We start from the raw sequence: 24,795 nt of genomic DNA, 5'->3' as shown, positions 1-24,795 counted from the left end.
GCACTGGTATCAACCCCAAGCCCCAGGGCAAGTGTTAACTGTGGGACACCTGTGAGCCACAATCAAGTGCCAAGGGTCTGGGGAGCACTAGGGTATATATTGTGTACTTATACTCACAAACATGTATATGTACACATATATGTACACACACACACACACACACACACGCAGAGTCACATGCATATATGACAGGCCCTCTAGCAGACTGATTAATGCCTGAGTCCCTTAGAGTGCCTGCCCCACCCTGGTCAGCAGGTTTTCTCTGTAGAGGTGGGGTGGGGTGAAGGAGTTGGAAGCATTTTTTGTCAGGTGTGTATATGTGAGCATCTCAGCCAGAAGTCAGGGGCACACGGGGTGAGTGACAGGGGAAGAGACTAAAAATGACAATCAGCAGATGCTCGAGGCCTGCTGAGGACTCTTCTTCCTTTTCCTTGAAATAAGATGGGGCTTAGCAAGTGGCTTTTGGATTAAGTCTTATGACCCAGTGAATGAGGACTGGGGGAGGGTGGGGTGGAAAAGGAAGCCTATTTGAGTGTGTATTAAGTTAGGAGAAAAAGGAAATCACAGGAAGAAAAATGAACTAAAAGCTAAAAATAAGGCAGCTCCAACATTTTGCTAGACAGAAAATATAGCCCAGCTAAGTAGGGAATCCAAAGTGGTATAAAACAGAAAATGTAAAGTTCCCACCTAAAAATAACTGAAGTACTAATGTGGTCTCACTAATGAGAAATATGGAATTTCTGATATGAGCCCAAGATTGTGGTCTCACTTGGAAGGGAGGGGTTGCCCGCAGTCTGGAATTTAAGGTTCTCTTCAAACTAGGAAGCTGGCAATACAGGGCTGAGGTCAACCCCAAGTATTGTGACCTGTCGGCTCCACAACCTACAAAAAGCTCTGCCCTACCCCTCACTCAAGTAAGTTTCAGACCTTGTCCATCTTGGAATACATGCAAACATTATTCAAATGATTAACCTCTATCTCTCCCTGATAGTGTAGTGCTTCAATCCCAGATACAGAATATGTTGGCAGCTCTGTATAACGGTATGCACAATTTGGAACTGGACCCAGAAGACAGGTTCAAGTCCTGGCCCTGGCATTTACCAGCTCGGGCCCTGTGGAGAGTGACTTGTTCCCGCAGAGCCTCGGCCTCCTCCGCTGTGGAGTGGGGAGAATACTAATATCAACTTCACGGGGCTGTGATAAAATAAAACCAGACAGGTTATAAAAGAGCCTTGTAAACCATAAAACCCTACGCAGATGTTATAGATTAGGGCGGCATACACATCCATGTGCACAGATAGAGACACAACCTTATTCCTAGCTGACATCTGGTATAAATGACTCGCCATTCAATCAGTTTATGTCCACCAGGAGAAGACATCTTATTTCATTTTTTTTTTTTTTGTAATATCAGTCTGTACAGTGCTTTTCCACTGAGGTTGAACAAACAGAATCAACTTCTAGCTCGGCATTTAACAGTTTCGATATTTACTCCCTAAAAGAAGGACCCTGAAATGTGTGACAAGGTTCTGAAAAGCATGATCTGACTCCTGGGTTCAGAAACATGACACACTTTTTTGCAAGACACCCACCCCCATAGAACTTGGAACGGCTCTGGGGAAAGGAGTGCCTTTATGTTATACATACACCCCCTAATAACTGGAACCGAAGCGCTCTTCCTCAACGTTTCATTAAGTATATCATCTGCTCGCGTTTGGCACTTTTCCACTAGCTGGGAACCTACAAAAACTGATGTGGTATGACAGCTGAGTTGATGCTGCCAGACAAGCCTCCTCGCTCGCAAACGAGGTGGGGGCGGTGGGAGCCGGGAAGGAGGAGGGGAGGGAGGGCGGCAGCTGTCATGTTACAGCTGCCACCACACAGACACGCACTTCAGATTTCACTCACGTCCCCCTGATGGAGGCACCAGCCACAGGCCACATGACTGAGGGCTCCGTGCTCATCCTGGTGAGACAAAGAGGCTGAGACTCCTGAGGACATCCTACCCTCCCAAGGAATCTCTCTCAACTCCCCTTTGGTGCAAGCTTTCCTCTGCTGTTTCCACCCGTTGGCCTCTGGGCCGGGTACCTCCCCCACCAGGCCCATTGCTGACCTGGGGAAGGCTCTGCTGCTCCGCGTCTCACTGCCAACTCAGAGGGGCTGGCCCACAGAGGCCTTCAGCAGCCCCTGACCACTGGCTGCCAGGCTGTAGAACAGTTCCTCGGCAGGCGGTGGTCACAGCGTGCTCCAAGCCTGAGTGAGGACAGGACCTCAGGGGTCCTGCTGAGGATCTGTCACCAAGGTCCATTAAAATCTCATTCATCCACCACTCAGAGGATGCCTCCCTCTGCTTAGCTTGCTTTCCTCATTGACAATCAGTGTATGTTAATAGTGGGAGTAATATTGTGGGGGGCATGGGCAGCAGAGAGGAGAGGGGTGCTCAAAATTAGGAGAGCAAATATATGGAGAAAACTCCCCAGCACCTGCAGGGACCCTAGTTACATACCCAAAGGGAGCCGGCTATTTCCCGCCATTCTTATCTACTCCGTAGAGACGGTCATGGTCCTTAGAACACTCAATTGCATGCACTCCCTTGTATCTGCCAGAAGGAATGGCTTAAAATCAACTACTCTAAGAGCCAAATCATCATTTTAGGCAGATGTCTTTCAACATGCAATTGGCTCACATCCAACGATTCTATACAATAGGTCAAATCATTCTGTTTCCTGGGGGCTTAATTTGCAACTAATTCCTCTTACAAGGTTTACCAGGAAGCTCCCGCTGTTTAAAATGAGCCATGCTGGGGTCCTTTGTGGAGATTTCTCTATGTGGTGGACAACCGGAAATGGCTGTTCTGAAAAATGCCCAAGCTGATCCCAGCTATTCTGTGTGCCCACCGGCAGCTGTGGTCCGCAGGTGGGAGCAGCTGCAGGGTGGTCTCCTGTCCACAGGCTTGATTTATGGTCTCAATTTTCAGGAGGACCTGAAGCCCTCTGCCCTCACAACTAAGAGCTGTCCAGGTCCTCACCTGCATCACAACCTCCGAGCTCAGCTGTGGCGCCCAGTGGGAGCTGCTCAGGAGGGAGAGCAGCCTGGCCAGCCCAGATGGAGGCTCACTACCCTAGGTTCCCGGGCGGGGGCATGTGCAGGATCTGTGACTTCGTGCTTAGGTGTCCAGACTGCACAGGCCTGTTTTAAGTACTCACACAACACAACAGTTCTCTAAAAATATTTGGAAGGTTGGCTAACTTAGGTGAGAGTCTAAAACCCTCATCTCTACAACACCAGCCGGCTCCCCATCAGTCACAGCGTCAGTGCTTCCACTCGGTGCCAGGCCCCGGGCCAAGTTCAGAGCCTGCTCTCCACTCCCCCACCCCAACGATGACCTTTCCTTTCAACACCCAAAGGCCTTCAAAGGCCTGGCTTAGATCTCACCCCCTTAAGTGCTGTCCCTAGCCCACTCTGGGGAGGCATTTTGCTCCTTTGCTGCCCACTCTGGCACTGATTATCTGTCCCATTCATTTGCCAATCAATCACCAAGGCCTCTTCTAGTGCCGGCTTTAACTCTGTTCTCAACTTCCTTTGAGTCTGCTCTCAACTTCTTATCCTGGGCTAATTTTCCAACTTGACCTAGGTTTCTGTGAGCAGAGGCTCTATGCTACCAATCTGCCTGCCCAAGTGGCCCAGGGCCTGCCTGGTACCAGCAGGGTCTCAATGAGCTCAATGATTTGATTCAGGGACAAGAAGAGATGATGGATGGGATGTGGGGAGGGGACAAGTTACGGTTCAATAACTCCCAACAGTCCTCCGGGTAAAGCCCAAACCCCTTCCAGGGGCTCGGAACTATACCCCACAACCGCACGCCTTTCCATGTGCCCTGCACAAACTTCAGGGGATGGCAAGGCTGTCTCTCCCCCTGCAAGGCACCCTCCCCTGTCCCCTGCACGGTGTCACCTCTGAGTTTCCTCAGGTCCCAGCTCAGCGCCTGTGAAACCACTGGTGGGTTCCCACGGTCACTATGCTGGTCCCCTCTTCCAAAGCTGCTCGAAAGATGTGGGACAAGCTTCGACTCCTGGGAGGCCATTCCTGCCAACTGTTCCCTAGGAACCCAAGTGAGCACACCATGTCTGTGGGTCCTCCATCCCACAAAGTAAAGTCGGAGACACTTCAGGGTTCACGGCTGCCTGGGTCCATGGCTGCCCCCCAGAACTGGTACAGAGCCATAAAACGACTGCTGACTAGACAAACTCTCCTGGAGCACTGCCTCCCCCTACCCCCATCTTATCTTTGTGGTCAACCTGAGAGGCCCAGGGGTGATGTCCGACACTATCCTCTTGTAGCTCCCCCTCGGCCCGCCGCCCTCGGCCCACACCCCACGCCAGGAGTCCTGTGCCTTTCACACCACAGAGGGACGGAGGCTGCAGCATCGCTGCTCCCTTTCCCCAAGGCTGACAGCCAGTCTGTCCCGGTTGACAGGAGCTTCTCACTGTGCAACAAGGACAACAGGGCCTCAGGGACATCAGGTCAGGGCAGGAGACCCTGCTGAAGGACAGAGGGTCCCGAGATGGGGGTGGGACAAACACAAGGCGTTTCCTCCTGGCTCACGGACCACTGAGTGTACAATAGACAAGAGGCAGGAAAGCCAGAGGACAGGCACTCGCTGTGTTTCACGATGGCAGAGCTTCTTTCCCTTGTAAAGCGACAGGCTGCTCACCTGCCTTCTTGTAAAAGAAAACAAGACAAGGATTTACGGCATTCCTGTTGCTCGGGGACCTCAGAGTTACGATCCCAAGGCACAGGGACCAGCAGCCGGAGGCTCAGGGGGAGGAGGGAGGGAAGCACCAGGGCCTGGGTCACACCAGACAGTCACCCGCTGCCCTAGGCTTCCTCGTCACAAATGGCTCCATAAACCGTAAATCCCCCAGAATGGCAGACGCCCCAGAGACTCACAACATCTTCCCCTGAGCAAGATAAACGGTCTCTGCATGGCCTGTTTTCAAATTTGGGAGAGCACGTGCTCTGACAGCCTCAAAACCAGCCACTCAGGCCCTGCCCAGGATGCTGGAGGAGGGAGAGGCTCTCTCAGGACTCAAAGCAAGAATGAGACAGGGAAGTATCAAGCCATCAAGGAGCCTGGGGAGGGTTCCTGGAGGAGGGGAAGGTGATGGTGAGAACTGACACAGGAGAGAGCTGGGAGGTGTTGAGGCATTGCCTAGAGCCTGGAGATCCTCCTGGGGGTGCAGAGGGAGGTGTGGCTTGAGGAAGGCCTGGAAAGTTTGGACTTTGATCATGAGCAGGGGAGCAATATGGCTGGGCATTGGGAAAAGCATCTGGTGACAGTGAGAGGCAGGGGTCTGGGAAGGGTGTGTGTGTGTTGGGGGGGGGAGGGGGCAGCATGTGGGCCCTCGAGCTCCCCAGCATGGGTGAAGGGCAGTGCACTGTGCCCACACTACAGGGCACCAGGAGCTCAAGGCTGCTCCTCTTTGCTCAGATGATGCACATGCAAAATGACAGCCCTTTAGAACACATTAAAAACATTTTCTTAAAAGTAGATACAGCCAAAACCAGTTTGGCTCAGTGGATAAAGCATTGGCCTGCGGACTGGGGGGTCCTAGGTTCGATTCCGGTCAGGGGCATGTGCCTTGGTTGCGGGCACATCCCCAGTGGGGGATGTGCAGGAGGCAGCTGATCGATGTTTCTCTCTCATCGATGTTTCTAGCTCTCTATCTCTCTCCCTTCCTCTCTGTAAAAAATCAATAAAATATATTAAAAAAAAAAAAAAGTAGATACAGTAAAATTATGCTCCATTTGGAAGCAGGCTTTGGTGGAAAGACATCCCCCAGGGAATCTAGTGTGACTTAGCTCCCAAACAGATTTCCAGGGTGCCAAGTGGAAGCTGCAGACACCAAGTGTCACATGCTGTGAGGAGGTCTGATCACAACTGGTGACAAGTGGACAGAAGCACCTGAAGCCTCAGCCAAGCCTGATGGTTAGCAGACGGAGGCTTTCAGTTTGTGGGAAGTCATTTCTGGAGCCTGGTGGGACCTGTGTGCGTCTATTGTGCCTTATTGCTACTACTGCGCTGTCCAAGCATCAGAGTAGGTCAGCACTGAAGTCACCTCAGGACCAGGCTGCAGCCCTGCCTTTAGAGATGGAGAAACTGCTGCCCCAGAGGGGCAGTGCCTTCCCAAGTTCACACCAGGAACCAGTGCAGCTGGGTTGAGCTCCTGAGTCCTTCAGTGCATGATTCTTCCCCCTAACTACACGGCACGCTCCTGTTGTTTGGCCATTCAAAGATGTACAGGATTCTCACTGTAAGATCACAGCTCCATGAAGCTAAGGAGAGGAGCTTTCAAGGCTGGGCCTCATGCTGTCCATCCCCAGAGTGGGGGTTTCTGGGTGCTCAGGACTTGCATGGGGAATGTCAAGGAGACGCCAGGACAGATGTCCACCTTGCTGCAACGGAGGCAGGAAGAGAATGGGGCAAGAAGTCAGGAAGAAAAGCGCCACTGGCAGACCAGACCAGAGTGTCAGGAATTGAAGGAGACTCTCGCCAGGCTAACCCAGGGCCTCTCAAACCATAGGACCATCTGTCCCAGAATCATGGACCCAGGTATTAAAAAGCAGATTCTGGGGGCTCCAGGGAGAGTCTGTAACGGGTGGGGCCTAGGAATCTGCCTTCTCAAATCACTTGCCTTACCTCATCCTCACTTCCCCTGGCTGGGTGAGGGGCCACGTGGCCAGCTTGGAGAGCAGTCTCGGGGGCAGAGAGCACAGGCCCTCTACAGCCCCTGCACACTGGGCCCCAGCCCTGCTAGGCCTGATTCTCTCTGCAACGCAGGGTTAAATTGCATAGTTCATCTGGGGTCTCCCGTGTGATTTACCCTCCCAAATCTTTGGGACTGCCCTCATTACAGCCCTATAAAGTGCAATGCACTCTGGCCCTCAAAAGCTTGTGGCTGAGCGTCTGTACTTGCCACATGTGAGCCCCACAGTGAGTTGAGGACAGAAGGAGCTCAAAATATTACCACAAAAATTGCCCTACCAGGGCAGAAGCATGGTTTGCAGTCACAGTGCTGGCTTCTGGACCTGGTTTCCTGTGTGACTCCAGGAAAGTTTCCTAACCTCTCTGAGCCTTCATCTCCCCACGTACATAACTGGGGTGTTTACCACCCTGGAGCGATGTGAGAATAAAGGGAACATGGATGGTCTCAGTATGTCAACATAAAAACAGGCATTGTTACACTGAATTCTGCTCTTTGGAGGGGGTGGCCAGGAAAAGGTTTGTTCTTTTCTTCCAGTTTAGAGATCAGGAAGTCAATGGGCATTATTTTCCAGCAGCAGCAGGCAAGAAAGCACTTGCATGGCTGATACCTGGCTCACCCATTTCTCCTGGAAAAGGAGCCAGGGTCCTTGGTAGGCATCTCTGAATGGCCCTTTCATAATTTTGAAACCTCAAGTGAGCGTGTGTGTTTATGTCGGTACTTATAAAGGAAGACGGAACCACCCTTGTCAGGAGAGGAGATAATCACCAAGCAGTCTCCCTGGCAGAGGCACTGTGTGTAATTAAAGACGATAATTACAGCTCCATGTCTAGTGTCAAACCCAGGGCTCTTTCCAGACATGAAAGATTGCGTCTTTTTCGCCCTGTGTGCAAAAACACACAGGCCCCATTGTGGATGGGAAGAGTGGGCAGCTCCATCCTGTAGCTAAGGCAGTTTCTGTGGGCCAAGCCCTTTGCATGGCTTGATCTGTAAGCCTTTCCCAGGAGAGCTGGATCACATACTCCCCGAGTCCTGCCTCGCTGCAGGATGAGACCAGGTGCCAGGGGCACTGGGGTGACAGGCAGCCTTAGAGAGCAGGAAAGAGGGCCAGCTGGCCCCACAGGGTCAGGTGAGTTCCCCTGGAAGTCACATGCTCACAGGCACACAGGGCTCTCTCTCCCAGCATCCACCAAGGAGCCAGAACACTGACTCAAACACTCAGCTGTTCACCCCCACTTACCCTGGGAGGCCTCTGTGGATGAGAGGTCCCCTGGCCTTCCAGCCTGTGAGCTCTGGAGGGCAGGAGCTCCTGTGGCTGTCTCTATCCTCAGGGACCCTCCCTGCAAGACCTGGCTCAGAGCACAGGCTTTGGGTGATGGAAGAAAGAACGAGCCCTGTATTGAGAGTCTCGAGACCTGAGTCTACTCGGCACTGATTGCTGGGTGACCATGGGCAGGCTGCCTCCACTCTCTCTTTTTCAGTTTCTCTATTGCAAAACCGAGAATAACAGGGCTGCCTCCAGGCTTGTTCTGAGGAAGAAATGAGATAACGTCTAAGAAAGTGCTCTGTAGTCAGTAAAAGGAGAAGAAAATATACACTGTTATGACAATAACACCACACATATAACTCATAGCCCAAGTCCTGGAAAACACTAGAAAAAAGCCAACTAATCTGACATTATTAATTAGAAATTTCCACAGACCCAGAGAGTTCCTGAAACAAAGACATTTTCCTTGAAGAATATTAAGCCCCAGAGAGAGAAAAGACATCGCTGCTTGCTGAAGACAGGGCCCTGGAGGCAGAGCCTTGGACACCCCAGGTGGGGTTCAGCAGGGGAGCAGGCAGGGGGAGGGCCTTCTTCATCCTCTCCCAGGCCTGGACAGAGGTGGCGACTCCCATGGGTGCCAGCCACATGCTGCACTAAGGAGAGGAGATGGATCCTTTATAGGTAATGAGCTCCCCTGACACAAGGGAACAATAGCTTCAGGAGGCCTTGCTTGGCAGCAGTCACCGAACTACACGTGGTGACTGGGAGGAGCCCTGGGCCAGGACTTTGCTGGGACCACACAAGGGCCAGCAGCTACACCTTGGCCCCTGGCCTTCTGTTTCTTCACCCACAAAACAAGGGGGCAACCAGACAGCCCCCCAGTCCAGTGCCACTACAAAATCCTCACCCAGCGAGGGGAAAGGTTTTAACACCGAGTTTAAGCTTTTTGAACAGCACCACACACCATTCAGGTAAAAGTCAGCAGCTGGCTCTGCACTCCAGAGCCTGACATCGAGGCTGCGAGAGGCCTGTGGGTCTAATGAACCAAAGGCGATTCCACCTGGCTCCCAGCCCCAGAGGTTCTGCCCTTCCGTTGGGGAGCCCAGTGTAGGACACAGGGCTCAAGCCCCAAAGGCAGCCCAGAGCTTTTCATGAGCACTAGGAGCCTTGGGAATTTATAGTAAATCTTGGTCCAGCTGAAAATTAGTTTCAAGTCTAGGAGATAAATAGGCTGAGTGTATTAATAACAAACAAACCCTTCCTCCTAATTCCTGGGTGTAAATTATGAAAATAATGAAAACATTGCCTAGCTTCCTCTGAGGCTCAGTTCTATAAGGCTCCATTGCACTGTGGCCTGTGCTGAGCCAGAGGTGGGAGTGAGGACACAGAGGGGTGGGCAAGTTAAGGGCCTACCTGCCTAATTCTAAGGCCCTCCTCAGCAAAACATCTGTGGGGCCAGTCCTCCAAGCCCCTGTATCCTGTTCCAGGTCTACCCTTAGAGCATGGGGCCGGGGGACTCCCCTGGATGCCTTCCCAGCCCAGTCATCAGGTGGAGAAGTATGTTCTAACCCACAACCTCCACCCAAGCAGACCAGACCACACCCTCCCCAGCAGCCCCCAGGTACAAGCTTCTATGCCCACACCTGACATACCCAGGGGATTGACTGCAGTTACACGGCCACCTCCTACTACAATGGGCCTCCTGTGGGCAGGTCCAGGTAAACACCACCTCCCAGCACAGCAGGGGCTCAACAGATGCTGGCAAAGCTCCCTCCTCAGAGGGTAGAGAAACCTGGGATTGGGCTGCCCCTCTTCCATTTTACCTGGCTCTACACTGCTCCCTGCCCCCAGAAACTATCCCATTCCCCTCCCCCTAAAGGCAGCTGGGCTCAGGATTAAACCTTTCCTTAGCAGCTCTGAGCAAAGGGATGCAAAATAGTGCAGAAAGGAGAAATAAAGCCCTAGAAAGTATGTGGGAGGGACACTGTCACCCAGTGGTTGTTTTTAGTTCTGTTGGGTTGTGAAGTTGTTGCTGGGACCACCCCTGCCCCACAGATCCATCCAGTCTGACCCCAGGGCTGCCCATCCTTGTCTCTACCCTCCTCAGACCCATGGCGTTTCCTCAGCTTGGGGGCCTCCCCCACACCGAGACCACCTGAGGGTTTGGCCTTGGCAACACAGTTCCCAGGATGCCAGAAATCCTCCCTGACAGCCCCAGACAGTTGCCCGAGCCTCTCCTCCTGCTTTATCGCCAGTAAAATGGGGACAATCCCATGCACTGCCTCCCTGGGATTTAGGGAGGCTGAGGAGGGGTGCTCTGAAGGACAGGGTTCCTGATTGCATGCCATCCGTTCTGGTTCTGATTTGAAAACCTATGGGAGTTGGGGAAGGAAGCAGGTCAGGAGGTCATACATGTGCAGAAGGGCTTCAAGGGAAGGAACCCCTAAGTGGGCTGGCCCGGCTGGTATTAGGAGGGAAGGGCACAGCATGAGCAAAAGGACCAAGATAGAGCCAAATGACAGGAGACAGGCTCCCCCTCCATCCCATTCTGTGCCAGGACTGTGTTGGCAAATTGGGGGATGAGGGTTGGAAAAGTCATGTGGGGACAGGCCAGAGGTTGTCCCAGCTTTGGCAAACAAGATGCTAGTGCTGAGTGTGGCATGATGAGGTTGACCATGTGAGGAAGATGAGGGCTCAGGCACTCAGGCACCAGCTTCAGGGAAAGAGGGTGGGGAAGGTGGCAACACCAGGGGACAAGAAAGGGTGACAAGGACAGTACCGACTTGAAAGGACCCAATCTGGTGATGGGATGTTGGAGAGGGTGGCTTCCTGGAGGGTGCTGTGGTTGGGGCTTGGGGACATGAGTGTATGTGTCAGTCCCTATGAGGCCCAGCAATGGAAGTGAACCTTCAGAGGCACAGTCCAGAGGGCGGGAGCCCAGGGTCAGAGAGCTTTTTATAAGTTCTTTTTTAAAAAATATATATTTTATTGATTTTTTACAGAGAGGAAGGGAGAGGGATAGAGAGTTAGAAACATCGATGAGAGAGAAACATCAATCAGCTGCCTCCTGCACACCCCCCATTGGGGATGTGCCTGCAACCAAGGTACATGCCCTTGACCGGAATCAAACCTGGGACCCTTCAGTCTGCAGGCCGACACTCTATCCACTGAGCCAAACTGGCTAGGGTGAAGATCAGAGAGCTTTAATGCTCAGGGAAGAGTTTACTGATCACTTGCACACTACTTCACCAACACCACACAACTTCTGACCTGGAGACACTCTCCACCATAAAGTTCTGGGCACTGACAGTCTGAGGGCAAGGGTTCCCAGCCTGTGGTCCTTGCCCTCCAGGGGCCCCCAGTGCAGCAGATAAATTACAACACAGCACATAAGTGCTGTATCAGCATGATCGCACAAAGAGAGACTGTAGCAGCTAGAATAGGGAGGACCAACCAGGAAGCTTGAGCCCTGGGAGATGACTCTTCCGGTGCGTCATTTTTTAGATTGCCAGGTACAATTACAGGCCTGCCTTCTGGAAGGGAGAAAGAAGAAGTGGCATTTTATTTATTTATGTTTTGGAAAAGGACCAGACAGTGTACCACATCAAAACACAGGGGCCAAGCCCGCTGAAAGGCAGGACTATGTGGGGGGAGGTGAGGGGAGGGGAGGGGAGATCTGACGACTAAATCTGAGGCACCTGCCAAGTTACCCGATAGGTGGAAAGACTTTGCATTAAAAAAAAAAAAAAAATGCAAACCCGTTGTTACTCAGCATCCAGAACAGCAGGCAGAGACCCTGCAGAGAGGGGAGCTGGAATGGGGCACAGTCTGATCAGCCTATATGACTACTCAGCTTTCTCATCTGTAAAATGGAAACGATCCTACTGCTTTCTCCCAGAGCCCCGGGGGGATTCCTGGCATCATCTATAAAAGGCACCCTTTAAATACAGCCCTCTGCCATGGCTATAAACGCCCAGAAAGCCAGCTTGAGCCCTTGTTAGAGAGTACTGATTAATTAGTCAAATAGTAGGGTGTGGGGCAAATCACTGCATCTCCTTCTTTAGGCCTCTGGAGGAGCAGGAATTTTGGCAGGCGGTCTTCTTGGACAGTCTTGCAAACTAGCTCCTCTTCCCAGATGCCCCCAGTGTGGCCCCTGGAGCACCTGGGCCCTCCTCTGACACACAAATGCAAAGGTGCCCGCTGGCTCCTCCCCTAAGAACCTTCCTTCCCCTTTTTGGATAGGACAGTTCCTACCAGGTACCTGACACTGTCATCCTCCCAATCACCAGGATCCCAGCTTTTCCCTCTCTTACCCACTGCACTCCAAGGCTGGCAAGCTCTGCTACTCCACCCACCCACTCCAGCTCCTGCTCCGCCTGCAGCAGTCCTCAGCCACAGCCCTGGCTCTGGCCTCAGCCCCCTGGCCTAGATGACTGTCGTAGCCACAGAGCCACAGAACCAGTCTCCCTGCCTCTTGCTTCTCTTTGCTCTAATCCATCCTACACACCCAGGCGGGCACAACTTCCTAAACAACTTCCTAACTGTGTCACACCCTGCTTAGCGCTGTTGGGTGGGTGAAGGATGCCAGGAGCTTTGCTGCCAATCAACCGGAGTCGCCCTGAGTCAATTTCTAGATAGGCATTTCCACCAGTTTCTATGCCATGAGATCTTTTCATGTCTCTGGGATTCTGAAAGGCCAGGGGCAGGAATGGGGAAGTCTGGCACGCGGCAGGTGTATCCTTAATGACTGTCAGCTTTCTGTGGCCTATTCCATCCTGTTACAACCTTCCTGAAAAGCTGGGCAAGCTCAGTGTCCAGGGTCAAAAGGGAGAGTGGGGGCACAGGGGTCAGAGAATGGGAAGTGACTGCCAGTATGGGCCCACCGGTCACCATGGAAACCTAGCCTTCAAGCTTCTCTCCCCTCGGCTCCCCTCCCACCAGGCTTTCCTGGGCCAGGAGCACCACCAGGCTGGCTGGGTGTGTGAGCCAAGCTATTTCTCAAGATTAGGAAAGTCATCGGGTGACTAATACAAAATCTATTTACACTTGATTATCTTCTTCCTGTCCGGTAGGTAAGTCATTCTGGTAAATGATAGACCAGCCAGGGAACTCTGCACAGTCCATGACCAAGCCTTTCTATCTGCCAGGAGGTGTAAGGGCAGGTTTCAAAACATTTCAAAACAAGGCCCAGCAGCTCTAGATTACAGAAGTCAGGAGACCGGCTCCGCAGCTTGCTGCTATGTGACCTTGGCCAGTTAGTGCTTGGCCCCTCTGAACCTCAAGCACAAAGAGGATGCTGGGCAGAAGAGATTGCTCTTCAAGGATAGTTCCATCCTGACATCCCCCAGCCAGGGGAGAGCTGTGACCACCAGAACAGGCTGGAGCCTGAGGCGACTTGGGGAGAGGGCAGACCAGGAGGGAGCATGGGGCCTGCAGAGGATGACAGAGGCAGCCTGGCAGGAGGGGAGTGAAGGGGCACTGGGAGGGATGGTTTGGGGAGCAGAGCTCTGCAGACAGAGCAGGCCAGGTGAGGAAGAGGCGAGTGCACGGACATTCTGGGAGCAGAGTCCACAGACAGTGAGGAACTGGGGAGGGCGTGGACTCAGGACCCAGACAGAAAGGCCCTTTGCCTGGCTGGTGTAGCTCAGTGGTTGAGAGTCAACCCAGGAACCAGATGATGGTTTGATTCCTGGTCAGAGCACATGCCCGGGTTGCGGGCTCAATCCCCATAGGGGGTGTGCGGGAGGCAGCCAATTGATCATTCTCTCATCATTGAGGTTTCTATCTCTCTCCCTCTCCCTTCCTCTTTGAAATCAATAAAAACATATTTTTTAAAAAAGAAAAGAAAGGCAGTTTACTTTCCCAGCTACCAGGACCAGAGAACAGCACAGCCTTGAAGCAGGGGGCAGAGATAATGTCAAACACACAAGAAAGGTAGAATTTCAGGTAGGGTGGCCAGAGATGACCTCTCTGAAACCCAGTCAAAACTCAAGAACACCCCCCTTCTCTGAGAAGCATTTGCTGGTCTTTGGGGGCTTTATTCCAAAATTCAAACAGGAGCTCTAGGAAGGGCCTCTGGAGCCTGCCTATGAAGAAGGGTGCACACCTGCAGCTCCCAGCACTATCTGTCCTGCAAGAAGGCAGCATGCATGCTCCTGGGGGGAGGGGGTGCCAGGGCCAGCTCTTCCTCACAACCTGCAAGACCTGTGCTGGCACCATGAGGAGGTGGTGGGGGTGGAGCAGGAAGAGGTGCAGTTCTGACCTTGACAGCTGGAGAAACAGGTAACTGGAGGATTTATAAAGACCGTCATGGCACCCTAGGAAGAAGGCAAAATCTGACTTTCCAGATGAGGAAAGTAAGGCCCAGAGAGGGAAAGCAACTTGCCTCAGGGCACCCAGCAAAACAGGGCAGAGCCAGAGCTAGAACCCACATTTTCTGCCTCCTGCCTCCTGCAACAGGCCACAACTGTAACAGAGACTTCAACATGATACACACCACCATTCTCTCAGAAAGTCTATTGCTGCCAGAAGAGGCTATGACAGAGAACAAGAAGATACAAAAAGATGGCCCCTCCACCTTAAAATTGATGACTGATTTTACCTGGAGTTTTATAAAGGGCAGAAATTGTGAGCAAGGAAAACAGCCATGTCAGGGTAGCAGGTTCTGTGTGAAATAGCTTTCCTTTAATTTCCTCTTATTATGCTATAAACTTGACTTAATAATAAAAACATGCTAAGGACTTCTTGATGTGTAATTGCTTATAATATTAAAAATGATGGGAAAATTCTTCCAATTAATATGTATGTGAATCATCCTGTGAGATGACACTTTGAACAATTTTATAAGGGATGTTGGGGTGGGGTGTCACACATAAAAAGGGGGTCTAAGTAACTGTAAAATTGCCAGTTATTTCTGCAGACCTTCTGAGAGTACAGGACAGATGTGAGAGTGTTTTAGCTGCAGGCTCCAGAGGGTGTGCTTTTCCTGATTATTTAACCTTTCTGTGTCTCAGTATTCCCATCTGTAAAATGGGGCTGAAGGCCTCAGGAGAAAGGATCCTAGTTGAGAATTATTCTGTGCTTTTAGGTGAACTAGGGCTTTATGATCCAATTAATCTTTAGAAGATCTTGCCCCATCATTATCATGTTTTTTGTATCATTACCTATCCTATCAAAAGCTTCATCTCTGGTTTCTTCTCTCCAGCAAAAAGATCCTACACCTCGTGCCTTTGCTCAAGCTCTTTCCTCTGCCTGGGTTGCTAGATCCAGCTCTCATCACCATTGCCGCCTCGACCCCCGCCCCCACCCCCACCCCATTTGGATGGCCCAAACTCTGAATTTCTGGAGATTCACCTGCTCACCTCCACGCACCTGGATCCAGGACTGTCTCCCTGCTTTATGGAAGTTCCTGGGGGCAGTGGCAGTGTCTGCCCAGGTTACATATCTAGTCTCTAACACAACAGGGTGCAGCAAGGGCTCCAGGGTAGGCTGCCCAGTGCACTGCAGAGCCCTGAGGACCACCTGCTCCACTGTCTTGTTGTTTTGGCCACCCACCTCCAGGTGGCCAGGGCCTGGTCAGAGAATTCGACAACACCTAATTCCAAGTAAAGGACCAACAAGGGCCTCTGCTCCCCAATAACAACAATCTCATGCACATGTGCAAAGCTTGCTTGTTGCCCTGGCTGGTTTGGCTTAGTGGCTAGAGCGTTGCCCTGCGGACTGAAGGATCCCAGGTTCGATTCCAGCCAAGGGCACATGGCCGGGTTGTGGGTTCGATCCCCAGTAGGGGGCATGCAGGAGGCAGCTGATCAATGATTTTTCTCTTATCATTGTTTCTCTCTCTCTCTCCCTCTCCCTTCCTCCCTGAAATCAATAAAAATCTAGTTTAAAAAATCATAAAAAACCCCACAAAAAACAAAGCTTGCTCGTTCCAGCTGAGACTATGTCAGTGTTGTATGCCCTCCTACTTTATAATGAGGACACTGCAGCCCTCAATAGGCTAAGCTTCCTGACCCACCCAGGTACGCACATTGACCTAAGAGCCCAGCACCCTTCTCACACATTAGCAGGTCTCTATGCATCTGGGGCCCTTAAGTCTGGGATCAAGACTGGTATGAAGAGGGAAAGAATGGGATGCAAGGCATGGCTTTGGAAGGAGGCCGCCTGATTCTACCGGCTCAATCAGAGGTTTGGCTTGGGGATACCAAATACATAGACACTTATACATGAGGAAACTGAGGCCCAGATGGCATGGAAAGGATCAAGACCAGAACCTGACCTCGAGAGATAGGCCAAGCAAGATGAAAAGGTTCAGTAGGACTGAATAGCACAAGCCAGGCTGGCAAATGTCCCCTCCCCTGCTTCAGCTCCCTGCCCCCATGTTCTGTAGATACTATAGGTCTGAGCCCCTCACTTCTATTTGTGAAACTGAGGGAAGTGACTTGTCCTCAGTTTCCCTCCCCTGTAAAATGAGACAGCATTTTACAGGGAAATGGTGAGGTGTGTATGTCAAAGGGCCCAGGACAGAGCCTGGGAGCCAGCCTCCGATGGCTCCTGCCATTTCCCCGTGTCCCGGATACCCCAGCGTCAAACACAAACACTACACTTCCTCCAGTACTCCACCCCAAAGACTGCCCTGCCAAGACCAGGCCACACTTGGCAGTCTGCCTCCAACTTACTATGTGTCCTTGGGCAAGTCCCTCTCCTTCCCTGGACTCAGTTTCCCTGTCTGTTAAATGAGGCTGTTGGGTTTGGATGACCTTGAAGATCCTTTGCTGACTCTGACATATGAATGTGCTAGCATCCCAAAGTCACTCCTATAAGCCCGGGCTGATGCCTGGTGGATGCAAGACTGGCCTGAGCTGAAGGGCCAAAGCTCTCCATGGCCCTGCCACAGAGCTGGCGTTTCACTGAGCCCAGTGGGGGTGTACATGGGAGGTGATAGGATATGACAGCAGGATTGGGTGTTAGTGCAGTGCTGAGCTGAAGACTCCACCAGTAGACCCAGTTCCCTGAGTCTCTGGAGACTCCCTCAGGACCCTAGGAGGGTCCACTCAAATGCACACGCAGCTCTCTGCCTCTTGCCCCACAGAGGCCCCTTTGCCAGGAGAGATGAGGAAGATGGGAGTGAGTGTGAGGGGTGGCCCTCTAGGAGTGTGGCCTAAGTCCCGCTGGTCAATTACTCCCTGGCTCTTCACAGGGTGGCCCGGCACTCCGGGGGATACACTGGGGGCTAGAGAATCGCTTTCCATGAACAGAAGAAGCATGAGGCAGAGTCCTGGAAGCAGGGCCTGGACTCGCACCCAGGTCCTTCAGCAGTTGTCCTACAGTCGCCACAGCCCCATGACCTTCTATTCTGCACGGGCCCCACATACACTAAGTGCTCCGTAAATGTCGCTTCCTTTCCCTTCCTTCTTCTAACTCAGGAGGAATAATGCGAAAGGCCTCAAAGACATCGTGAACACCAAAAAACAATAGAGGGCCACAGAGGGAGGCATCTGTATCCCAAATCCCAGACATACAGAACACCACTTCACTAGGCCTCAAAATTAGGGGTGGCTCCCAACCTGCTCCAATCCTCACACGTGCTCCTCTGTCTCTGGACTGCCCTCTGGGCCAGGAGGACACATGTGGGGGGTTTCTCCTCTGCTTGCGATCTCCCCGCCAGTCAGTCTGTGATGGCTGATAACCACCTGTCTGTGGTTCATTCTCTTAAGATGCTCTGGGCATTATCCTGGCTAGACAAGAGGCCCTTAGGATACTGGACGCCTGGCCACATTATTTTGGGCCCCAAGCAATTGCTTTGACAAGGTTTTGTCATTAAGGGCCAATATAAAATAGCCATGGGGGGGGGGGGGGGGGGGGTCTGTTTCCTATAAACCTACCAGGTAGAGAGCAAGGGCTCTTTAGACTGTGTCCAGCCCCTAAACAAGGGTTTCCTCATATTTGGACGGGGATAATTTTGTCCCCAATGATCTAGTCTGCCCCCTTCTACTAGGTAATGAAAGAAAGTGACCCAGCTTGCTTCTTTTATTGCCCTGGCTGCTAGGAAGCTCCAAGTTAAGCTTTTTATCTCAAATGCTGTATCTTTCTTCAGTCAGAAATTCCCACTAGAACTTACCCCTCTTCTCTCCGGTTACTTCTCTGTCCCTATCTTGGTTACTGTACTTGGTACCCTAGTGTCTGGACTTTCACTGTGCCCTGCCAGGTTCTTCTTGATGTAGGTGAACATGAACTGGGAGATTGTGGTGAAGACTAAACACACTGCAGCCTCCCAACCACCACCTTGAAAGCACAAACCTCCCCCTGCTGAGGCTGGCTGGGGACCATCCATGTGTCCAGGAATGGGCTCCCTGCCTCCCAGCTGAGCTCAAGTCCTTGTGCCAACTGCTCTGCTTACCTGTCATGATCCTCTGGGCCTCGTAGGGCTCCATGTAGCCAGCACTCTCCCCCTTTCCCACTTTACTCTTGAGATCATTCTTGGCATCAAAGGGATCTGAGTAGTCATCGGCGATAATCACCTGCAGGGAAGAAGATGCAAGGGTGAGTCCACCTTTGGCTTTCTGCTTCACGGCCAGGCTCTGCTCCAACACACACAAACCGAGCCTGCACCACACCAGCATGGAGGCGTGGGGGGAGGCAGGAACCGGAGCTGCTGCTTACTCTCAGGAAGCTCCAATTCTTGCAGGGGTGACAAAGGGACCCTCACTGGCAGTGCTCCATCACAAGAGAGGGGGCTCTGAGCCTGTACATGCAGCATGGCCGGCTCTGGGCGAGGTGAAGTGAGAACAGAAGGGCAACTGGGCAGAGAAGCACAGAGGCAAGAACCTGGAGGGTGTCTTTGGGAATGTGAATTGCTCAATTTAATGGGATGGAAATGGAAGAAAGTTGGAAAGGAGACTGCAGAAGCCTGGAAATGCTGACAAATTCCTGGTGCTGGCTGAGGCATAGAAGAGCTTGTGTAGAGATAATTATGTTCAGCGTTCCATTTCCCCCAAATCTGGAACATAACCACGCCTTGGGTAATCAGACAACAATTTGGTGAGATCAACGAACTGTAAAGATGACTGTGGCCCCAGACGGGCCCAATGAAAACACAAAAGCAGCTCAGGATGGACAGATGGACTGCTTGGGCCAGAAAGGGCCTTGGAAGCAACACATGGAAAGACCTTGCTGTAACAGATGGGGAAGCTGAGGTCCAATGGAGGATGGGGCTAGACTAAGACCCTTGGCCAGACCCTCTGCTCCCAGGGCCCTTCCAGGCCTCCTCACTTGTCTATATTTCAGAAAATAGCAAAGTTTTACAACAAATGGACAGAGTCACCTGGCGGTAGACAGTGTGGGCGGGGTGGGGGTGGGGTTACCCCATGAGATCGTGAGCATCTGGGATATGAACACTTCAGAGACCAAGCTCCACATTTTCCCTGGAGAAGGGTAAAAAAATCTCAGTTGGAGGCTAGGTGTAAACACGACAACTTTCCTTCCCATTTCTTACTTCCTAACCTTCTTGAGTAGCACACTTATCAAAGGGGAAAGGACAGGAACCCACCAAACAGGTTCCCTTTTAACACATCTAGCTCTACCACAAATCCACTGTGACTTCCATCATTATCTATCCCTTTGGTCACACATCTGGCAAAGGGCAAGTTCCTCAACCTCCCAGCCAGGGCCACCCAGCTGCCTCTTTTGGGAGGGGGTGGGTTAGCATTTCTCTCAACCCTGGGGTAACATGAATTGTTATTTAAATTGTGGGTTTAATTAGAAACCACAGGAGCCTCCTCTCTCTCCTAGCTCCTGGAATGTAAGGCATTTGAGGGGCCTAAACACCCAGGGGAAGGGAAAATCCCCCTTTGTCTGCCCCTCGAATGGCAGCTTGTGGCAGCAGCCCTGGCAGGGTGAACAAGTGACCTCCAGCTGCCCGGAATGTGATGCCGGAGGAGGGACAGCGGGCAGCAGCCCTGTCACTGGCATGCAGCCGGGGGCCAATGGGAGGCATAGCGCTCAGCGGTCAAGCTCTTCCGTGAAAAGACCCAAGGCTGGAGCGCCCACCATCTGAGCATGTGCGCCCCGCTGTCTGCCCCCTGCTGCCTCCTCCAGGGGTCAGGCTCTGAGTCCCAGCGGGGGCCCTTCCAGATGCTGACATGGTAATCGCGGCCTCTTTTGAGACTCACTGAGCTCAAATGACACCAGGCAGGGGAAAGACAGGGGGGTGGGGGAGAGCTGGGTCAGGCAATGTCTTTCATTTGATATTTCTATTCTACCCTTTGCAGAACACACCAGGGAGAAAATTATGCATGTGAACCACTGTCAAACAGAGCAGCTCAGTTGCTGCTGATCTAGTGTAGGGTTTTGTGTCTCAAGAGGTGAGACGTCCAAATGGAGAAAATGATGAACCTGCTGCGGCTGACATCTAATCTTAGGTCTCCAGCTCCGGCCTTCCTTCCTGTCTCTTTACAACATGAACATCCTCCATCTATTCTGCAATGAGGAAGGGAGCAAATATTTCCCCAAGAAAACAAAATCATTTGTGGGGGGATTAGCTGAGGAGGTAGACAGGGGAGGAAGCTGGGCTGCAGTCTCTGTAATCTAGAAATCAACATCCCAGCTCCTCTCCGAAGTGCTCTGTAATTTACAAACATGGAGGTTTGCAGGATATAAACCAAATCTTTGTTAGCCTTGGGACGGGAACTCTGGGAGGCCTTTGGTTCAGCAGGCACTATCTGTACTTTCTAATTAAAATGAGATCTGAGCTTGGGCTGTCACTGGCCCCCAACTGCCTGCCTTGCTTACTTCCGTTTCAATAAGAACTTACAAATCCTAAAACCAGGAAAGACCCTGCTCTCTGCTGACATGTGGTTCCAGTTATACCTGCTGACAGTTGAAAATCCTTCCATTTAAAAAAAAGGTTTAGAATTCTGTTAGTTTAAGAAGCAAATTGGAAGGTTCCTAAAATGTATATTTAATCAACTTGCTTTCAAACTTCAAAGTGAGGTGGGTGGAGGGGAGGGAATTTGAGGTTTGAGCAACCTGAAACTAGGCAAACACTTACTGAGCTGTCTGACCTTTTGCAAAATCATGTCCTGGTTTTGGCGAGTAAAAATTTAACCAAGTGTTAAGAGAGTTGAGTGGGCAGTTAGCCAGAGTGATGTGTGCTGTGCCACAGGCCCCAGTCACATGCATCGGGCAGTGTGGTCACTGTCTCAGCTGCCCAGGGCTCACTGTAAATCAAGATAGCCAGCAAGAGGCTTGAGTGAAGGCTGTTAGAGAATAAGTTTCCCCAGATGTGGGCTTGGATTCCTGCTGGGGTTGCTTTTGCCCCAGTTAGCAGACAAGTCCTTCAAATCTAATTGAACAATTCAACTAAAAGGAAGACAGCAGGGACTTCTCAGCAGATTAGGCCATCTGGGCACTTGAGATGCTTTCCTTGATTTTGTTCTTGGATTGGCAAAGACCTGATAGGGCATCAGACTTCTTCACCTGGCCTGCTTGTGGTTTCATGGGGCAAGTGCAGAACTGAGAGGGGGACCCAGGCTACTGGTCTCACCACTTCATTATGGAAATGAGCAGCAGCAGAAAGACAGGGTTATGGCCCTGTCCGGGTAGCTCAGTAGGTTAGAGCGTTGTCCCAATACACCCTGGTTGCAGGTTTGACTCCCCCCAGCCCCCCATCAGGGCACAAACAAGAATCAACCAATGAATGCATAAATAAGTCGATCAAATTGATGCTTCTCTCTAAAGTCAGTTTAAAGAAAGACAAGGGTTATGGCTAAACCCCAGGCAAGTCTCTTCTTGCTTTCAAACAAAACTAGAGACCCCAGGTCAGCCCGGTGCCCTTAAAGGACTTTCACAGGCTCATAAAGCAGTGAAACTGGGGGTGGGTCCTTGAGAGACCTGCCCCACAAGCCCCTTCTTTTGCATAAGGCCCAGGGCAGCCCAGAAGGCTTGATCATCCCTGCGCACCACCTCTCTGACAGGGCTCTGGGAGTCAGCTCTGCAATCCTCCTTTCTGTTTTGCACACACTGCTCACTCCTTCCCATCAGTCTGGGGCCAGGGTGTTTTTATTGTGGGGACTAAGCGTTGTGATAGGAAGCAGTCTTCCTGTTCATCCCCAAAAGGAAGTACCAGAGAAAGATGGGTGTTGCCACTTGGCAACATGTCCATATGCTTTTGCAAGATAGCTGCACCTGGTGGAGAGCTGGTCCTCTCCACGTGCTCTTGGGGGAAAGGTAAACTGGGAGCCACTTTGAAAGATAACCGTTGACACTATTCATTAAAATCCAGAATATTCATGGATTAGCTCAGCAACTTCACTTCTCAATATTTATTCCCAAATGTACACAAGGAGGCATGGACCAAGATGCTCATTGGAGCAAGTAATAATGAGAACTTGCTATATCCTACTATGTCTATCCATGGGGAGTTGCTAAATCCTGCTAGTTCCATGCTATGGAGTATAATGCAGCAGGTTAAAAACAAACAAACATGAAAATAGTTCTTTAAGGCATAGCTTGGAATAAAGGAAAGCACATTGTAGAATGAGAGATACAACCTGGTATCTATTTAGGAAAAATAAAACAGAAACCTGTATCTCCATTTAATGTAAAGAAAAGGTCTGGGGAGATACACACTTCTCACTGACACCTCCTGCGGGGGAGGTAACTGGGATTGGGGTGGTTACTGGAAATCAAAGGAGGTGTGTCTGTAATGGTAACACATTTTCAAACAAGGAAAACTTATTGATGCATTATACGCAAAAGTAAACTTTTTAAAAAAGCACCCCTCTTCACAGGCTATTTTTGGTACAGCAGATAAACTGTTTTCTAAACTTGCCTGAAGATAGGAATGGCTTGGAATGCTTGTTAAAAAAACAGATACCTACCCCCCAATAATGTGTATATTTAATAAGCAACCCAGGTGATTTTTATCAGGAAAGCTTGGAAAATGGTAAGCTAGCGCCAGACCCCTCCCCCACCAATCTAATGCAAAGCCTTCAGATATTACTCTGGATTTTCACTTTTCTCAGATATTTCTCAGTCCTGTTCATCAAAGTGAAGCAAGAAGTGGGTGTAAAGGCAGCTCTCTCTTGCTTTCTTTCCCTGGGAATCAAATGGAGTAAGAGATGACCCAACATGCCTTGGTCCATCTCCAGAATCCAAGACGTAGAGGTAATGGCATCCTCTGTGCAATCTGAGGGCTGGCCCCACATTGAGCAATAGAGCTGTGTGTGGGGAGAGGGCCACACAAGCAAGACCCTGCCCTGCCCCAGTGAGGGGAGCCCGGACCCAAGGCTAATCTGGCTGTGAGGATGTGCAAAGCTGTCTGCTCTAAAGCATAGACTCACCCTTTCGGGGCAACTCTACATGGCTCTCAGCACACTCTCAGAGCAATCCCTGGCTCCAGAAAGAGCTGGTGGGACTGTGGAGGAGGCACTGCTGAAATGCACGGCATCCCTGCTAAAAATCATTCGCACCTGCTCACAGGAGGGACCAGCAAGGCGGAGCAGCTACCACCTTCCAGGAGTGGTGACCTGTATTGTCCCCACTATCCCAAGAGCACCTCCTCTAACCATAGTCACTCCATGTGCTCTGCTGTCCGTGGGAACTGGCAGTTTGGGGCTGCCCCAACTTGGCCTCTGCTGGATGAGGCAAGCTAAGTCTCCCCCACTCTGTGCTGCTCTTCACTCACTGGAAAGTGAGAGGGTGGCATCCCAGGAGGCCCTGGGTATGTTCCAGGTCCATGACTTCTGTCTACGCCAAAGCAAACTGCATAGGAACACACCTGGGAATGTTCTACACAGTCCCAGTTGCACCATTTCCTCATCAATTTGCCGTTAAGACTAGACATTAATTTTCTGAACAGTTTGGGGGGCATGAATCTCTTTGGGAATCTGATAAATGATGAAGATGTGTCTCCCTCCATCACCTTTATATATGCCTGCAAAGTGTTGGGCACATTTCAGAAAGGTTGGGAGTCGCAGGTTAAGGCCAAGTTCCCTTGCATATGAGTCACTATAAAGAACATCTAAAGTGAGACACACTCTTTTTTTAAAAAATCCTCACCCTAGAATATATGTCTTTTTAAACTGATCTTAGAAAGAGAGGGAAGGGGGAGAGAGGAAGGGAGAGAGAGAGAGAGAGAGAGAGAAGTCAGTTGCTACCATGGATTTAACCCGAAACCGAGGTATGTGCCCTGACTAGGAATAAACCCCCAACCTTTTGGTGTACGGATGCTCCAACCAACTGAGCCACCTGGCCAGGGCATGAGACACACTCTTTGCCTTAGCGAGGTGGTGGGTACTGACTGTTGTAATTCAACACACATTATTCACCTGGCTGAAAACACAGTAGGATGTGTGACTGGCCTGCCATTAGGCTGGGGAAGGAGGGGGACTGTGAGGATGGTCAGGTTGTTATATCTTGGCTTGCCAGCCTGAAACCCAGTAGCCACATCCCTCCAGAGCAGAGGCAACTTGGTCCTCTCCCTCACCCTGAGGATCAGGAGGGCTCCTTGAAGGTGAGCAAATGGTGTTCAGGTCATGAAGTGGCAGCAGCAGCCAGAAGCTCCATGCCTCTGTCTTGCATCAGCGGGCTCAGCAGGCTGGAGTCCTGGTTCTCCTTTGGGACCCACCATGACACAGGCCCTGGCAGGCCGGATGTCCCCATAATGGAGACTGTGTTGCCATGCCAACCAAGATATGGCATGAATGAAACGGGATTGGGGATCTGGAAGGGTTCCAAATGACCACGGGCTGCCCCAAAAGAAGC

The 24,795-nt window shown here is 51.3% G+C and overlaps 1 protein-coding gene across 1 annotated transcript in view; it reads right to left on the bottom strand.

Annotated features, from left to right (window-relative positions):
- SHB (SH2 domain containing adaptor protein B) overlaps window positions 1–24,795 on the bottom strand; it is a 124,037-nt gene that overhangs the window by 59,923 nt on the left and 39,319 nt on the right. The window contains exon 2 of the mRNA XM_070431138.1: window positions 18,431–18,551. Coding sequence (XP_070287239.1) covers window positions 18,431–18,551 — 121 coding nt within the window. The remainder of the gene's footprint in view (window positions 1–18,430; window positions 18,552–24,795) is intronic.

This window comes from Myotis yumanensis, unplaced genomic scaffold, assembly GCF_028538775.1.
Source record: "Myotis yumanensis isolate MYYU_CA2020_CCGP unplaced genomic scaffold, mMyoYum1.0.hap1 SCAF_12, whole genome shotgun sequence".
NCBI lineage: Eukaryota > Metazoa > Chordata > Mammalia > Chiroptera > Vespertilionidae > Myotis > Myotis yumanensis.
Note: the sequence above shows the minus strand (reverse complement) of the source record. Positions and strands in the feature narration are given on the sequence as shown.